Raw genomic sequence first — 15,794 nt, forward strand, 5'->3', positions numbered from 1 at the left:
CTGTGCCCATAGCGTGAAACCCACGACATGGAAGCACACACATGCTGTGGTGACATTGTAAAGTAAGTCAAATGAATAGTATGAAGTATTAATGTTAGTGAAGTGTTAAGTACTGATGTGACATGAGCATCTGTAATTAATGGAGCTACACAGCAAGGCTGCACGAACAGTGGCTCCATCTCTTGGGGCAGACTCCTACAGAGGAAGCCTGGTGAGATAGCTACATCAGAACAGCCCATGAAAATGGTGGCATCATCTAACACGGTGGAAGATAACTAATGTACAATCAGCTATAGTGGCTGCATCACATATAGCTCATGAAGACTAGATTATTACGCCTAATCTAAGCACTCTTAGAACAACTAGACCAAGTCAGCTGAAAAACAAAATCAATTCTAGTAACTCAATTAATTCCGTAACCTCACTATGGGAAAGCACATTACGGGTCAATAAATTCTTTCTAATTATATCAAGTTTCATTAATTGCTATATGAGAGTACAAGTTAACAACATCCAGTGAAGCTACATGGGACAGGGAAGGGTTGCATTCAAGACATTACCTAACAACGCACATTTCATGCTATGTCAATTTTACCTAATGTCAATACATGAGTTTCTCTTCCATAAAAGTAGCATACACATACCTTTGTTAAGTTGCTCACAATGTTCTGACATGTAGTGCATTGCATTCATTGCAATGTATTGTTCTTTGCAAAGTCACTCTTTGAATTAATTTCTGTGGTCTAAGCTGGCATTACCTATTGTGTTTCATTTACTTCTTAAATAGCTTAACTGCAACAGTCAGTTTGGAACTGGTTCCTTTCGAATTGACAATGGCACTGTAAAATATGGCTTGATGAGATCTTCATTATACTCAGTCTGTGTGCTCATTTTCATGAGCTTTTTACTGAAGTTTGATTTAAATGTGAGTATAATATTAATTGAAACTTCTGTGTATGGACCATTAAAATGCATACTTATATTAGTACATATTTGTTGTTATTAATTTCTTTGTACACTTTATTTTACAGTTTCAGTCTGATGAGGAAATTCTTAAAGGCCAATGCTTAATAAACAATTGTGTGATCAAGACTTTTTCATATTTCAAAGTTGTGGCAAATATTTATTTATTCAAAGTATGCTATACAGTAGAGTTGTAAGCACTGTGCGTCAAAGAGACTACTGAAACCAGAATATCCACATTCATTGTATAGGATACTGACAAAAAGAATTCCCCCCCCCCCCCCCCCCCAGTCTAGGTCTTTAGTTACAGTTTCACATCACTTGAGTCATATATATGTAAATGTAATTGGCAAATGGCAAATTTAATTGGTAATTTACATAAAGTAGTCTTACATGAATGTGCTAATGGATAAGGCTGGCAGGCCTGCTTGAGAAATAAAGCAACCAAGATTAATGGCTTATTAGATTTTTAGTTTATTGTTTGCTCTCAGTGGAGGAGATAAAGCTTGTATAAATTCGAAGATGAAACAAAATGGTAATTCTACATATAACTAATTACTGAGAATAATAACTGATAATGAACATCCACTGTGAAATATCATCGTACTCTACATGTGTTTCATCACACCAAATAAACAATATATGTGAAGCGGACTAATAAACACAGAATTTTTTGCAAAAGAAACAGAGTGTGAGAGTAAAAATTATTGATAATTCAAGAAATTGTTCTTTTATTTTCCAAGCAATCACATTTTCAGCATCACTTAATAACTCACTGAATTTACTGGAGATGCATGATATACAGTCTGTGGCAATAGAATACTGACAATGCACTATGGGTGTGTCAGTGGTGCCTCATCAGCCCTCGCCCCCTCCCTCGCAAAAAAACACACACTCACTTTGCTGTGTGTGTGTGTGTGTGTGTGTGTGTGTGTGTGTGTGTGTGTGTGTGTGTGTGTGGGCGCGCGCGCGCGCACCCTCGTGGAAGGGATTAGGAAAAATGAACTTAAGCCAATATTACACTTGATATACTTGCCATTAAAAAAAAAAAAAAACTTTATGAATGACAAACATTGCAACATGTTTATCGAATACTTTACAGCTGTTGCTGTTTGACCTAGGAACTGTGTAACATCAAATTTTCACAAATGAAAAGTGGCACAACATATGATAATTTGGAAAATGGAACATTTTTGTGAAAATAAACAATTCCTATTGAAGGTGATGCTGCCAATTTAGGTATGTATTTACCTCCTGTGGTAGAGAAGTTTAATTTTTCACCAGTGGTGTCCTTCAGTCTTCCTTTCGCAACTGCACTGTCCTTTTCCATACCAGAAGTTCTTGAGTGCTGATCTTCAGCTAAATCTAAAGATTTTTCCTGAAATTGCAAAACCTCATTTACTGGAGAACGATTTTATTTCTGCTTTAACAATTCAATAGGACAAAAATCAACACAGCACGCCTACTCACCAGGGTCTTTGTTTCTTGATGAAAATGCTCATTTTCTGATTCATCACTTTCCCATAAATCAACTGATTTATCTAATTCCAAGTCCAAAAGATCTTCAAGTTCATCTAAGGTTCTGTCATTGGGGGTATTAGCTATTTTAGTGACAGTTTCCATTTCCTTCTCTACCTTAGTTTCTGATAACTGATCCAAGCTATTTGTTTTACAAGAATGTTCAAGAGAATCTGAGGAATCAAATTTTCTTTTTTTAGTCTCCTGAATAGGAACATTATCATTCACCATACTTCTACCTGTGTCGATAACATCAGAGTTTAGTGTCAATGACTTTGGTTCATCCTGACACATCGCCACTATATGTCCTTTCTTGTTTTTATCTTTCATCCTATATTTATGTGAAGTTTTTCTTTCTGTTTTTTTTGTGCAATTTTTGGACATCAGCTCAGATCTGGTCTGTGTAACACTTTCATCATGATTTTTTCTTAATGACTTAACTTTGCTGCCACTATCAGTGGTAACTGAGCATGGTGAAGCTCCTTGCCAACAACTGATGTCATTGTTTTTCAAAGAATTAGAAACAGGGGGATTCTTGTAACCTAGAGATGAGGTTTGGATTCTGAGAGGTACTGTATAGTATTTATTTTCTGACTCAGAGTTTTTCTCAGGTGACGGGCTCAGGCTTGGTGTCTGACTCCGACTTTTCTGGGTTGAGGGGTTATCTGAATGACAATATAATTCTTCTACTGATGTATTATTCTTTCGATTGTCATGCATGGGCTTTCCATGAATTAAACCTACATCTTTTCTCCATAATGAATGATCATCTTCATGAGCCCCTGAGAAAGAGAATGAGTTCTGTGGAGAGAGAGGTGAAAATGATGCCATTAAATGTGGTGATGCTTTTCTTTGTGGACTTCTGTAACATTTATCCGTGTGAGAAGGTTTCACCTCTGGAGAAGTAGAGACCTGATGGTCATATGGAGATGCTGTGTAATGCACATTTTCTCTGTCTTTAGAAGACATATGAGATGATTTTCTTGGTAGCTTTTCTGGGGACTTTTTTCTGGTACTTGATACACCATACATTTTAATTGGACAGGGAGATGGGCTCCTACCCTTTGAATGCTTCCTATTCAAATGTAGTTGCTCTAGACTTATTGGAGGCGAATTCGAAACTCTTGAAACTGGTGATTTGCTTCTCTGCATGGCATGTTTTGAAACATTTGACGTATTTGAAGGAAAATTTATAGGTGATCTCTTCCGCTGCACATCTGGTGAGTGTCTTTTGGGTGATGCAAATGTTCTTTGGATAATGGGTGACTTTACATATCCTTTTCCTGGTGATAGCGAATTCCTCCTGCACTTTGGAGAAATGGATTTCTTCTGTGATGTAATACTTCTCCGGTCATGTGCCTGCATTCTAACTGGAGATATTTTGCATTGTGGTGACTTTTGTCTTTCCCTTGGTGAGCCAGACCTGCCTGGTGAAATGTAATTTCTGGATCTTGGTGATAATGATTGCTTTCTAGAGCATCTGGAATGTGAAGGAGAATAATGGTTGTCAGAATATCTCCTAGATGGTGATCTTGACAGCTTTCTGAATTGTGATGCAGATTTTCTAGCTGGAGACCAAGTGGGACTACGAGACCTCTTCATCTGACTGACTTGTCTGGGACTACAAGATCTCCGTATTTGGGTGGCTGACCTAGGGCTACACGACTTCTGCATGCGAGTACATGATCTGGGACTAGAGGATTTCCTCCTGTGTTCAGTTAATCTTGGACTAAAAGATATGCACATCTGAGCAGTTTGTCTCGGACTACCAGATCTCTTTATCAGAGCAACTCTTCTTGGACTACCAGAGCTCCGCACATGAGCAGCTGGTCTTGGACTATTAGATCTCAGTACCTTTGTGGCTGTTCTTGGACTGCCAGATCTACAAACATTAGCAGTTGGTCTGGGACTTCCTGATCTTCGTATCTTAGCAGCTGGCTGTGGACTAAAAGATCTCCGTATTTTAGCAGGTGGTCTTGGACTGAGAGATCTTCGTACAATAGCCATTGGTCTTGGACTGGGAGATCTCCGAATATTAGTACCTGGTCCTGGACTCAGAGATCTTCTCAAATTTGTGGCTGGTCTTGGGCTAATAGAGCTCTGCATATTAGAGGCTGGTGTTGGACTAACAGATCTCTGTACCTTAGCTGCTGTTCTTGGACTGCGAGACTTCCGTATATTAGTGGCAGGGCTTGGACTTCTAGATCTACGCAGATTAGTACGTGGTCTTGGACTGTGCGATCTCCGCATATCAGAAGCTGATCTTGGACTCCGAGATCTACGAGTACTCACTATTGGTCTCGGGCTGCGAGATCTTCGCATACTCACTGCTGGTCTGGGACTGTGAGATCTCAGCACACTCACAGATGGTCTTGGACTGTGAGATCTTCGCACACTACCAGCTGGTCTTGGACTGCGAGATCTTCGAGTACTGTTAACTGGTCTTGGACTGTGAGATCTTTGGGTATCGGTAGATGGTCTCGGACTGCGAGATCTCCGGGTACTAGAAGATGGCCGTGGACTGCGAGATCTTTTCATACATGTTACAGGTCTTGGGCTGTGAGATCTATGAATGCCCATTAGTGGTCCTGGACTGCGAGATCTGTTTGAGCTCATTTCCGGTCCTGGACTGCGAGATATCCGTGTGCCTTTGGCCGGTCCTGGACTGTGAGACCTCCGTTTGCTCTTAGCCACTCCTGGACTGCGAGATCTCCTTGTACTCTTGGTCGGTCCTGGACTGCGAGATCTTCGTGTGGTCATTGCTGGTCCTGGACTGCGAGATCTTCGTGTGGTCATTGTCGGTCCTGGACTGCGAGATCTTCGTGTAGTCATTGCCGGTCCTGGACTGCGAGATCTTCGTGTGCACTTTGCCGATCCTGTACTGCGAGATCTTCGTGTAGTCATTGCCGGTCCTGGACTGCGAGATCTTCGTGTGCACTTTGCCGGTCCTGGACTGCGAGATCTTCGTGTGCACATTGCCGGTCCCGGACTGCGAGATCTCCGTGTGCTCACTGTCCGTCCTGGACTGCGAGATCTCCGTGTGCTCACTGTCAGTCCTGGACTGCAAGATCTCTGTGTGCTCACTGCCCGTCCTGGACTGCGAGATCTCCGTGTGCTCATTGCCTGTCCTGGACTGCGAGATCTCTTCGTGCCCACTCCCCTTCCCGGACTGCGAGATCTCCGTGTGCTCATTGCCCATCCTGGACTGCGAGATCTCTGTGTGCCCACTCCCCTTCCTGGACTGCGAGATCTCCGTGTGCCCACTGCCCTTCCTGGACTGCGAGATCTCCGTGTGCCCACTGCCCTTCCTGGACTGCGAGATCTCCGTGTGCTCACTGCCGGTCCTGGACTGCGAGATCTCCGTGTGCTCATTCCCCGTCCTGGACTGCGAGATCTCCGTGTGCTCACTGCCCGTCCTGGACTGCGAGATCTCCGTGTGCTGACTGCCGGACCTGGACTGCGAGATCTCCGTGTGTTCACTGCTGGTCTTGGACTGCGAGATCTCCGTGTGCTCATTGCTGGTCCTGAACTGCGTGATCTCCGTGTACATGTTGCAGGTCCTGGACTGCGAGATCTCCGCGTACTCACTGTCGGTCCAGGACTGCGGGATCTCCGTGCACTCATTGCTGGTCTCGGGCTGTGAGATCTCCTTGCATTCCTTGCAGGTCCTGGACTATGAGATCTCCGTGTATTTGTTGTTGGTCCTGGACTGCGCGATCTACGCATGTTCTTTGCTGGTCCTGGACTGCGTGATTTATGCTTGCTCGTCACTGGCCCTGGACTGCGCGATCTACGCTTGCTCGTCACTGGCCCAGGACTGCGCGATCTACGCATGCTCGTCACTGACCCTGGACTGCGTGATCTACACATGCTCGTCCTTGGCCCTGGGCTGCGTGATCTACGCAAGCTCGTCCTTGGCCCTGGGCTGCGTGATCTACGCATGCTCGTCCTTGGCCCTGGGCTGCGTGATCTACGCATGCTCGTCCTTGGCCCTGGGCTGCGTGATCTACGCATGCTCGTCCTTGGCCCTGGGCTGCGTGATCTCCGCATGCTCGTCCTCGGCCCTGGACTGCGTGATCTCCGCATGCTCGTCCTTGGCCCTGGACTGCGTGATCTCCGCATGCTCGTCATTGGGCCTGGACTGCGTGATCTCAGCATGCTCCTCGCTGGACCTGGGCTGCGTGATCTCTGCCTGCTCCTCACTGGACCTGGACTGCGTGACCTCCACCTGTTCCTTGCTGCCACTGGACTGGGTGATCTCCGCATGCTCGTCACTGGCTGTGGACTGCGTGATCTCCGCATTCTTGTCGCTGGCCCTGGACTGTGTGATCTCCGCATGCTCGTTGCTGGCCCTGGACTGTGTGATCTCCGCATGTTCGTTGCTGGCCCTGGGCTACGTGACCTCCGCATGCTCTTTGCTGGCCCTGGACTGCGTGACCTCCGCATGCTCTTTGCTGGCCCTGGACTGCGTGACCTCCGCATGCTCTTTGCTGGCCCTGGACTGCGTGACCTCCGCTTGCTCTTCACTGGCCCTGGGCTGCATGACCTCCGCTTGCTCTTCACTGGCCCTGGGCTGCATGACCTCCGCTTGCTCTTCACTGGCCCTGGGCTGCATGACCTCCGCTTGCTCTTTACTGGCCCGGGACTCCGTGACCTCCACATGCTTGTCACTGGCCCTGGACTCCGTGATCTCCGCATGCTTGTCCCTGACCCTGGACTGCATGATCTCTGCCTGCTCATCTGCAGCCCTGGACTGCGTGACCTCCGCCTGCTTGTCTGTGGCCCTCGACTGCGTGACCTCTGCCTGCTTGTCTGTGGCCCTGGACTGCGTGACCTCCGCCTGCTTGTCTGTGGCCCTGGACTGCGTGACCTCCGCCTGCCTGTCTGTGGCCCTGGACTGCACGACCTCCGCATGCTCATCGCCGGCCCTGAACTGTGTGACCTCCGCATGTTCTTCACAGGCCCTGGACTCCTTGACCTCGGCATGTTCGTCAGTGGCTCTGGACTGCGTGACCTCTGTATGTTCGTCAGCGGTCCTGGACTGTGTGATCTACACATGGTCATTGCTGGCCCCGGACTGCATGATCTCCGCATACTTATCACTGGTGCTGGACTATGAGATCTCATAGTTGATGATGGTCCTGGACTGCAAGATATACGCATACTTGATGCTGGTCCTGGACTAAGAGATCTCCACATAGTCACAGCTGATCTTGGACTGCAAGATCTTCGCAAGTGAGTAGCAGACCTCGGACTGCAGGATTGTCGCTTGTGAGCAATTGATCTTGGACTACGAGATTTCTGGTTATGAGGACTTGATCTTGGAGACCGAGATGTATGCCTGATAGGACTTGATCTTGGAGACCGAGATGTATGCCTGATAGGACTTGATCTCGGACTGCAAGATCTTCGCAAATGAGTGGAAGGTCTTGGGCTAGGTGACCTCACTTGGTGACCTGGAGATTTTGATGTAGAAATTCTCGAAGACCTATGAATGCGTGAAGGACTATGAAACCTATCACTACTGCAAGGAGAATGTGGGCTCTGTGATTGAAGAGAGTGAACTGGTGACGTTTGTGTATATGGTCTTGAATCATAAATCGGTGATCTACAATTATGAGGACTTAGTTTACGTACAGGTGACTTGGGGCTTCGTGATTTCACAGCATGTGCAGGTGACCTTCGAATTCGCAATGGAGATCTTGGACTGCGTGATCGGCTGAAGGAGTTTCTTATTTTTGAAGTAGTAGTCCTAGATGGTGATGCCGGAGTTCGTGATCGTTGATAGACTGGGGATTTTGTGCTTTGAGATCTGTTATCGTGAACCTGAGACCTTTCCACTTGAGACACTGAATTATATATTGAAGATGAGTCTGAAACTCTGCTTGTATTGTGGGTTGCTCCAGGACTACATGAGGTGGTTTTGTACAACGAAGACCCTTGGCTTTGACAATTTTCTGGATGGCTACATTGCCCAGGTGAATGAACAGGGGACTGGTTTGGGGTTATTACACTCTTATTGGAACATTTGATGTACTTATTATCAGGTGGTGAATGCCTTGATATTTGAGACATTTTTAAAGTAATATGGGAATTTTCAGCCTGAGCAGCTGGTTCATTGTCTGTGGTCTTCACTGTAGATACTGGCACTGAAATTAGCAGAGTACATGTTTCTTGGGCTTTTACAGAGGAAAGTGGTTGTCCATTGTCATATGCAGCATCCACAGTGCTTCTGATCACTTCTTTTGTTGTTCCTTGCAGAGCACTAATTGTCACAGAATTTTCACTCACAACATCAGGCTGAACACACACATCACTCACACAAGACTCCAGTTGTTGATCACGGCAAACTTTTACATCAGTTTCTTCCTGCAGAACACTTTTTTCCGGTACCTCCGTTTCACTGTCATCTGCACTTGTTACAGACAGTGAAGTCCTTTCAGTTTTCTTTATCTCTTCTTCTAATTCATCCATTAGTTTTTCCAGACTTTCTTCTTCATTTGTATCTAGTAACAATATGTCAGAATCTTCCTCTGCACTTTCATCTTCTTCAACTCCATTTGTACCACAGTAGCCCATAAAATCTTCATCACTATTATCTGAATTGTCATCATCATATCGGCTGAATTTTGATGGCACTGAAACAAATAAAAATACAGTGCTTACATCCGTCATCTAAGTATATGAAATGGCAGCACTTAATACAAAGGCTCTACTCCCAACTACACTAGTGCAGGATTGCTGCAAGTCATCATGTACCTGTGAACATATTTAGTATTTTAGCATTCATGTGCATGAAGTAATTTAAACTGCTGAAATTCCAAGTCATCTATAAGGGGAGATGGAAGTACCAGTCATGGACAGTAGCACACACAGACTCACGTGTCGGCAGACCAGTACAGGTCTGTAGCCACTACATTAAATGTGCCAGCTGTACTTAAAAGATCTGTATGGGATTGTAGCAACTTAATGTGGTCCACTTTTCTTTTTATTTATTTTGTAGAAACTGTGAAGAATTTCAGTACAGGAAACAGCTAATGGCAGCTCCCTGTCTAAAACAAACCATAGGAGAAAAGGTACATCTCACACCCCTAAGTCCCACATCTTTGTCAATTATCTAACTTGTTGCACCTCATCACATAAAGGAATTTTGAAATAATGACAGTTTTGGAGGATTTAGAGTGAGAATTGATAGACTGAAGCCATCCCTCCTTGTACTTTTTTTGGGACTAAAATATTTCACCTACCATTTCACCCCCCCCCCCCCTCCCCTCCAGCATGTTCTCCCTCCTTCACAACATAATTTTAGGCATTACTTCCAGACACTACTGCATCCTTTTTTTTCTCCTTTAGTTTATATAATAACTCTGTATTTCTTGTTTACCACATCCCAAGGTCCACTTAAATTCCAGCATTATAAACTTAGCCTATAAAAAAGATAATTATCAATATATTCTCCGTGACTTATTGCATATACTTCTAGTTATCCTCCACCTTTCATTCCATTGTGAGGCTATATGGAATTCCTGTCAGTCTCATTGATGTTTTAAGAAATCTATATCACGATTGCGTTGCTATATAAGAACAGAAAGAGGGGACAACACTTTCCTTAGTGTTCTGACAGGCATCAGACAATGTTCCATTTTGTCACCATTCATTTTAATATTAGTCATAAATTTAATAATGAGAAAAACTATGGGCAACAGGTATAGATTTTAATGAGCAATCTACACTTATGGATCTGGCAGAAACACTACAAAGTTACAATTAATGACCACCACAGAGGATGGAATGACCAGTTCTGTAGGGCGAATAATAAATAGTGACAAAACAAAAACAAAGGGCACAAAAGTAGAGATGTATATACTTAAATTATTGTGTAGCAGAAGGTACTGCAAGATGTTGACTAATTTCCATATCTCAGCGGCCTTATCTGTAATAATGGCAATGTAAATGCAGACATCACCAGCAGAAGTAGAAAAGCTTCTTCAGTCTGTAAATAATTCACTTCATCTGCTTTGTTGCCCTCAGCAGCTGGCATCCCTTCTCTCAATCACGGTAACATGCTGAATACTGTTGATTACAGAAGAATAGTTCAAATAAAGTAGCCTACATAGTATTTAATGCTGGATATTGCCACTTTTGAAAGGTTAACGGTTGATGGCCAGTTCAGGTTTCACAAGTTTCTGTTAAATGCAGGTAAAGGAATGTTACATATTGCACTTAGTTACAGTTCTTTCTATCCAGTTTTAGTGCAGTAGACCTACCCTTGAGAAAATAAATAGCAATTGTTTAGTGTGGCAAAAAGGACAATCAACAGAAACTTACAGTATTAGTCACTATGTTCATTCAAAGAATAATTTCCCCTTAGTAGCATAACATTTTTCAGGCTGAGCAAAAAACATTACAATTAGATGAGATAGCACAATGAAAGGATGTTCATATTAAACACTTTCTACAACTGAACTGGACAGTTATCTTACCAACACACCATTGTCAAAGTTAATCATAGTCGAATGCAAACACACAATGTGAAATAATTACAAGATACTGACACTGAGACGATACATGACACATTACATGACATGAGATCTGACTTGGATACGGTACATTTTAGTAGTTGTGTATGATTTATAAGCACAGACTTTCACAGAGCTGTTACACAGTTGCTTGCTCACCTGAGACTGATGAATTTGGGGTGGGGTGGCCTATTTAACGAGTGCCATACAGATATTTGCTAAGCACAGAAACTACATAATATTTTGGAAATTGGCTAGGTTAGATTTTGCTGTATTGAATGGACTGTAAGACTTAACTGTTTTCTGGTCTAAGAAAAGTTTTGAGATTAATGAATTATAAAAGTATATGCAACATCGTTACAATTCCGTGTTCAGAATACACACACTATGAGTATGGCACCCACATTCAAAATAATTTCGGATTATGATAAATTATGCAAAATCTTAATTAGTGGCCTAAGTAATTAGTAACAGGTATTATCTGATTTTGAACAAATATAGTAACAAAAGTACCACGTCGAAGGACAGAATCTAGAAAGCATAAAGGTGAAATAAGCAATGGAAAATACGTTTATCTGAACTTTCAGTGCCAGTTATTTTGTAAGTTAATTAGCTTTAGTTAATGCAAATTATGTTTTCAGAAAGAATGGAGTATCTGCTTTCAAATGAGTAGTCACAATACCTTGAATTCTATGGATCTGCCCAAAATGCCTTTCCATTACATACTGGAGTAGAATTTCCGGATATCTAGAACTTTTAACTAAGCGAGTTCATCACAAAACTAATTGTGTCGCTATAGATGGGAACATTGATAGAACCAACTGAATTAACCCCCGTGCTACCAGGATTTTTGTCTCACTGAGTACCACCAGGGTCATGTAGACCCCAAATGATTGACACCGAGTATACTGGCAGTGTTTTAATGTACCAAAATTTTAAAAAAATATTTTACAATTGTTCAATGTTACCAGTAATGATCATGTTTTCATAAATATTATGTTCGAGAAACAAAATGAAATTTAGATTGGGGTCATGTTGGCATTCAGTGCAAAAATCATGAATACATTTTAATGTGTTGTAAATACAAAAATGAACAAAACATCATCGGACAGAATAGACACAGATGGAGAAAGCCATAGTTTGAAAATAATAGTTTCAAAAACAAGGAAGATCTGCATTTCCGATGTACTTATGGGGTCATATTGCCCCCAGTGGTACTAGGAGGGTTAACATATTCAAGTAAATTTTATATATTTTGTGTACAACTGCACTGAATATGGAATTCAGTTATTCAAGACAGTAGAAAACATAACAGAAGGAGAAGTTTCTAACTTGTTATGTCTCAAGCCTTCCAACAAATGCCATCTAAATGCACATGGCAATTACACTCTGTAAGTATATCCACATAGCTTTGGCTGTACTCCCCTACCATCCTACTGATGGCCATATACGCATGTCAGACACAGAAAATGTCAGCAAAATCAGCACACACAAGCTCAATGTTTATCACTAACAATACTTGAGGCAGATTTTGAAGATCAGCTATTAAGACCACATTTCAAATGACGAATTGCTGAGAAGAGGTGGTCTACGCAGTCTGTATAAAATTGTGGCTGAAAGAATGGAGCATGTTCTACACATAAAAAATGGAAGAATCCCCTAATAAGGATTGTTATGGAAATGAACAGATGGATACTGAAGTAGAGGAAGACCTTTTAACATCTAGAAACGAACTTTTGCAAAGGATCTTCAGTGCATGGATACGAACTGGTAGGGAGCTGGAAATGTAGAAACTGACTGAGTACACTGGAGGAAACTTGTTGCCCGATATGCTAAATAGCACTGGACAAACTAAGTCTAAGTAAGTCATTCCATTATTTGTTTTAAATTTCTGCTATATATCGTTCAGAAAAAAAAGACATTTGAATCAATGAAGTATTGCTTTACTATGCACATGGTATTGGAGTTATTCAATTGTAAAATATCACCATGTAGTCAGCTATGAGAGATCCTAATCACATTGTCACTAGGTACTTTCAATACTTGCACACAAAATATTTCTGAAGGTCAAAGTCACTTTAAATGCCAAATTTCTTTATTAATACTCTGACAGCATCTGAACTACTGAATTACAGATGTACAGGCTTTATTTCTTTTTTATTCATCCTCCCTCTCTCTTTTCCATTTATTCACAGAACAACTTTGTACAGTCATTAAGGCACTGAAATCTCATTATAGCAGTTCAGTTCCCAAACTGGTTATCTAGATTTAGTCTTCTCTTAGTTTCCCAAAATCACTTAAGACAAATTTCAGGATGGTTAGTTAGAAACTGACATGCCTGATATCCTTCCTCATTTTTCCACAATAAGTGCTTGTACACAGTCTGTAATGACTTCATTACCAACTTGATGGCAAACACTAACATTCTTTTCCATTTACTGCACTATTCTCAACCACACATCTGATATACCTGCTATCTTACTTTTGCAATTTACTCCTAAGTTTGAATTGTTTTCTCACTCTTACATTTTTGGTTTTGGTTCAGTTCCATTCGGCAGTGAGAGATGAATTAAATGTCTCAGTTGGCACATATTCCCTGGCTGCTCTTTTCCTTTGGCAGGCATTATGTCTGACAAAACTCCATGAATACTTTTTATCTCTTTCACATATCAGTTCCAAAGTGCTGACAAATTTAAAAATCAGTTACGTATTTCTGCACAAAAAATTTTCATTTCACTGATAAGAAGATAGTGTTCACCAATTTTAAGGATTAAATTTTGAAACTGAATAAATGTATATTACTTATTATCAATAAGTTAAAAATGAGTGCAAACAGATTTCAAGCAGCATAATGTGAGACAATGTTGATGCAAACTATGCTGAAATTTTCAAAATAAATCTTAACTTCTTCAATAAGTGGGCAAATGTGTTGCATAACGCCTATATTCAAAAAAGCAGAAATTCAACAAAAATGTGAAAGAAGTGTACATTTGGAACACAATACATCCACTGTAGCACATTCTGCCATGAACAGTGGAAGTGAAGTGAGCAGTATTTGTGAGTCACATGGAAAGAACAATTGCAATGTGATCAAGACAGGACAGGAGAGTTTCCCTACAGAAAGTAAAAGTATGGGACATAACTGCAGGTTTTCCAACTTATGTTAAAGTACAAAAAGTTTCTTCCAACAAGAAAGCCAATATAGATGGTGCATAATTCAGCACTCAACATTACGAAAATGAGCATTAAATTTATTCTGTCAAGATGAGGACACAATATTAATTTACAAGCAAATGGCCAAGGGCAAACTGTAACCATCAAATTTTACAGTAGAAGTCATCATAAAATAAGCAGTACAGTTATATAAGGTGTGACATTCAATTCTGTGACTACGCTGAATCATAGAAAAAATTTAGTGTAAATGTCAATCACATCAGCAGTTTCAAAACTAGAAATTTCAATGTATATAATTCATGTGTGGCTCATAAATACCAACACCAACAACAGAAAATTTTTTTTTCAATTACAGCGTAGAAGGCCGAAAATAAAAAGTGCCAATGTTTTTGAATCATTAATTACAGAACTGGCTTCTCATGCAGTAGTTATGGAACACTAGAAATCTATGAATAGAATTCATTAATCTGATTACAATATTACACTCTAGAATCATTTCATGACAGAATACAACATGAAGGCGAAGGTGTGGCCATTTACTTCAGGAAACATATGTTAGTCAGCAACACAGAATGTCCGTATGAGTTGAGTCTTGTGACATAAAGGATTTTGAAACTGTGGTACTGAAAATGATGTTACAAAAAGAATATGTCAAAATTCATTGACAGTAAACATTAAATATGGCAAGGTCTAAGTTGAAATAATCAAACCAAGCGTATCTGCTTAGCAGAAATGAGGGGCAGTAACCTTGATTCATCCTTGTTTTCCCATTACTTTCACAATTATGTATACTGCTGTTACAATTAAAAGGTACAAAAATATAAACTGTACCCTTCTCCTCTTTCGCTCAATTTCTCAGTCAGCTTTCCAAAAATGTTTTTAATTTTGCTTGACACCCCACAATTCATGTTTCGTATCAGTTTTGTATTTCCATATACTGTCACCTTACTTTATCTCTCTTCCTCACAATTTGTTTCTTGATTCTGTACCTCCAATGCTGCCTCAAAATATTTCCTACATTATGTTTCCTTACTCTTTAATCTATTATGTTGTATTCTCTTTGAATTGTCACAGTTACTCTCATATCTTTCCACATAGCCTCTACTTAATCTACTGTAGATGCTTTATACACTGTTTCAAATTTTTCTATGCATTCATCACCTCTGCTGTTGTTAGGTGCTGATCTTATGTAAAACCATTCTCTATAATATTACTGTCCATACACAGTTTTCCTGAACTAAAATCTCAACACCCCAAACTCCAGCATCAACTGCAAACTATCACTTATATTCTGCAATGAAACCTGTTCCAGCTTCTTTTCTACACACACCTTTTCCATTATTCCCAAAGAGCATTTCTTGTAGCTAACTCATTTTTTTGTTATTTTCAGAAACTTATTTTATATTTTATGTTAACTTTTATCTCCCTGTTCTTACTATTCCTTCCACATATCTTACCCAGTGAGGACATGTGAAACTGTTGACTGTAATCCATCAATCAGATTGGGGCATTTAAGCTCCACAACCCTCTTGTTGCTATTAGAGAGAAGTAAGCTATGTGCCAGCACTAGGTTTCACCATTTTCCTTCACTCTTATCATCATCATCATCATCATCATCAT

General features: G+C 41.1%; 1 protein-coding gene across 2 annotated transcripts in view; it reads right to left on the reverse strand.

The window, feature by feature from the left end:
* Positions 1 to 15,794, reverse strand: part of LOC124721466 (serine/arginine repetitive matrix protein 2-like) — a 156,740-nt gene that overhangs the window by 70,367 nt on the left and 70,579 nt on the right. For both annotated transcript variants that reach the window (XM_047246457.1, XM_047246456.1), the window contains exons 4-5: positions 2,434 to 9,119; positions 2,215 to 2,341 (exon numbers count right to left, since the gene is read on the reverse strand). In XM_047246457.1, the coding sequence (XP_047102413.1) occupies positions 2,215 to 2,341; positions 2,434 to 9,119 (6,813 nt within the window). The remainder of the gene's footprint in view (positions 1 to 2,214; positions 2,342 to 2,433; positions 9,120 to 15,794) is intronic.

Source organism: Schistocerca piceifrons, chromosome X (genome assembly GCF_021461385.2).
Source record: "Schistocerca piceifrons isolate TAMUIC-IGC-003096 chromosome X, iqSchPice1.1, whole genome shotgun sequence".
Classification (NCBI taxonomy): domain Eukaryota; kingdom Metazoa; phylum Arthropoda; class Insecta; order Orthoptera; family Acrididae; genus Schistocerca; species Schistocerca piceifrons.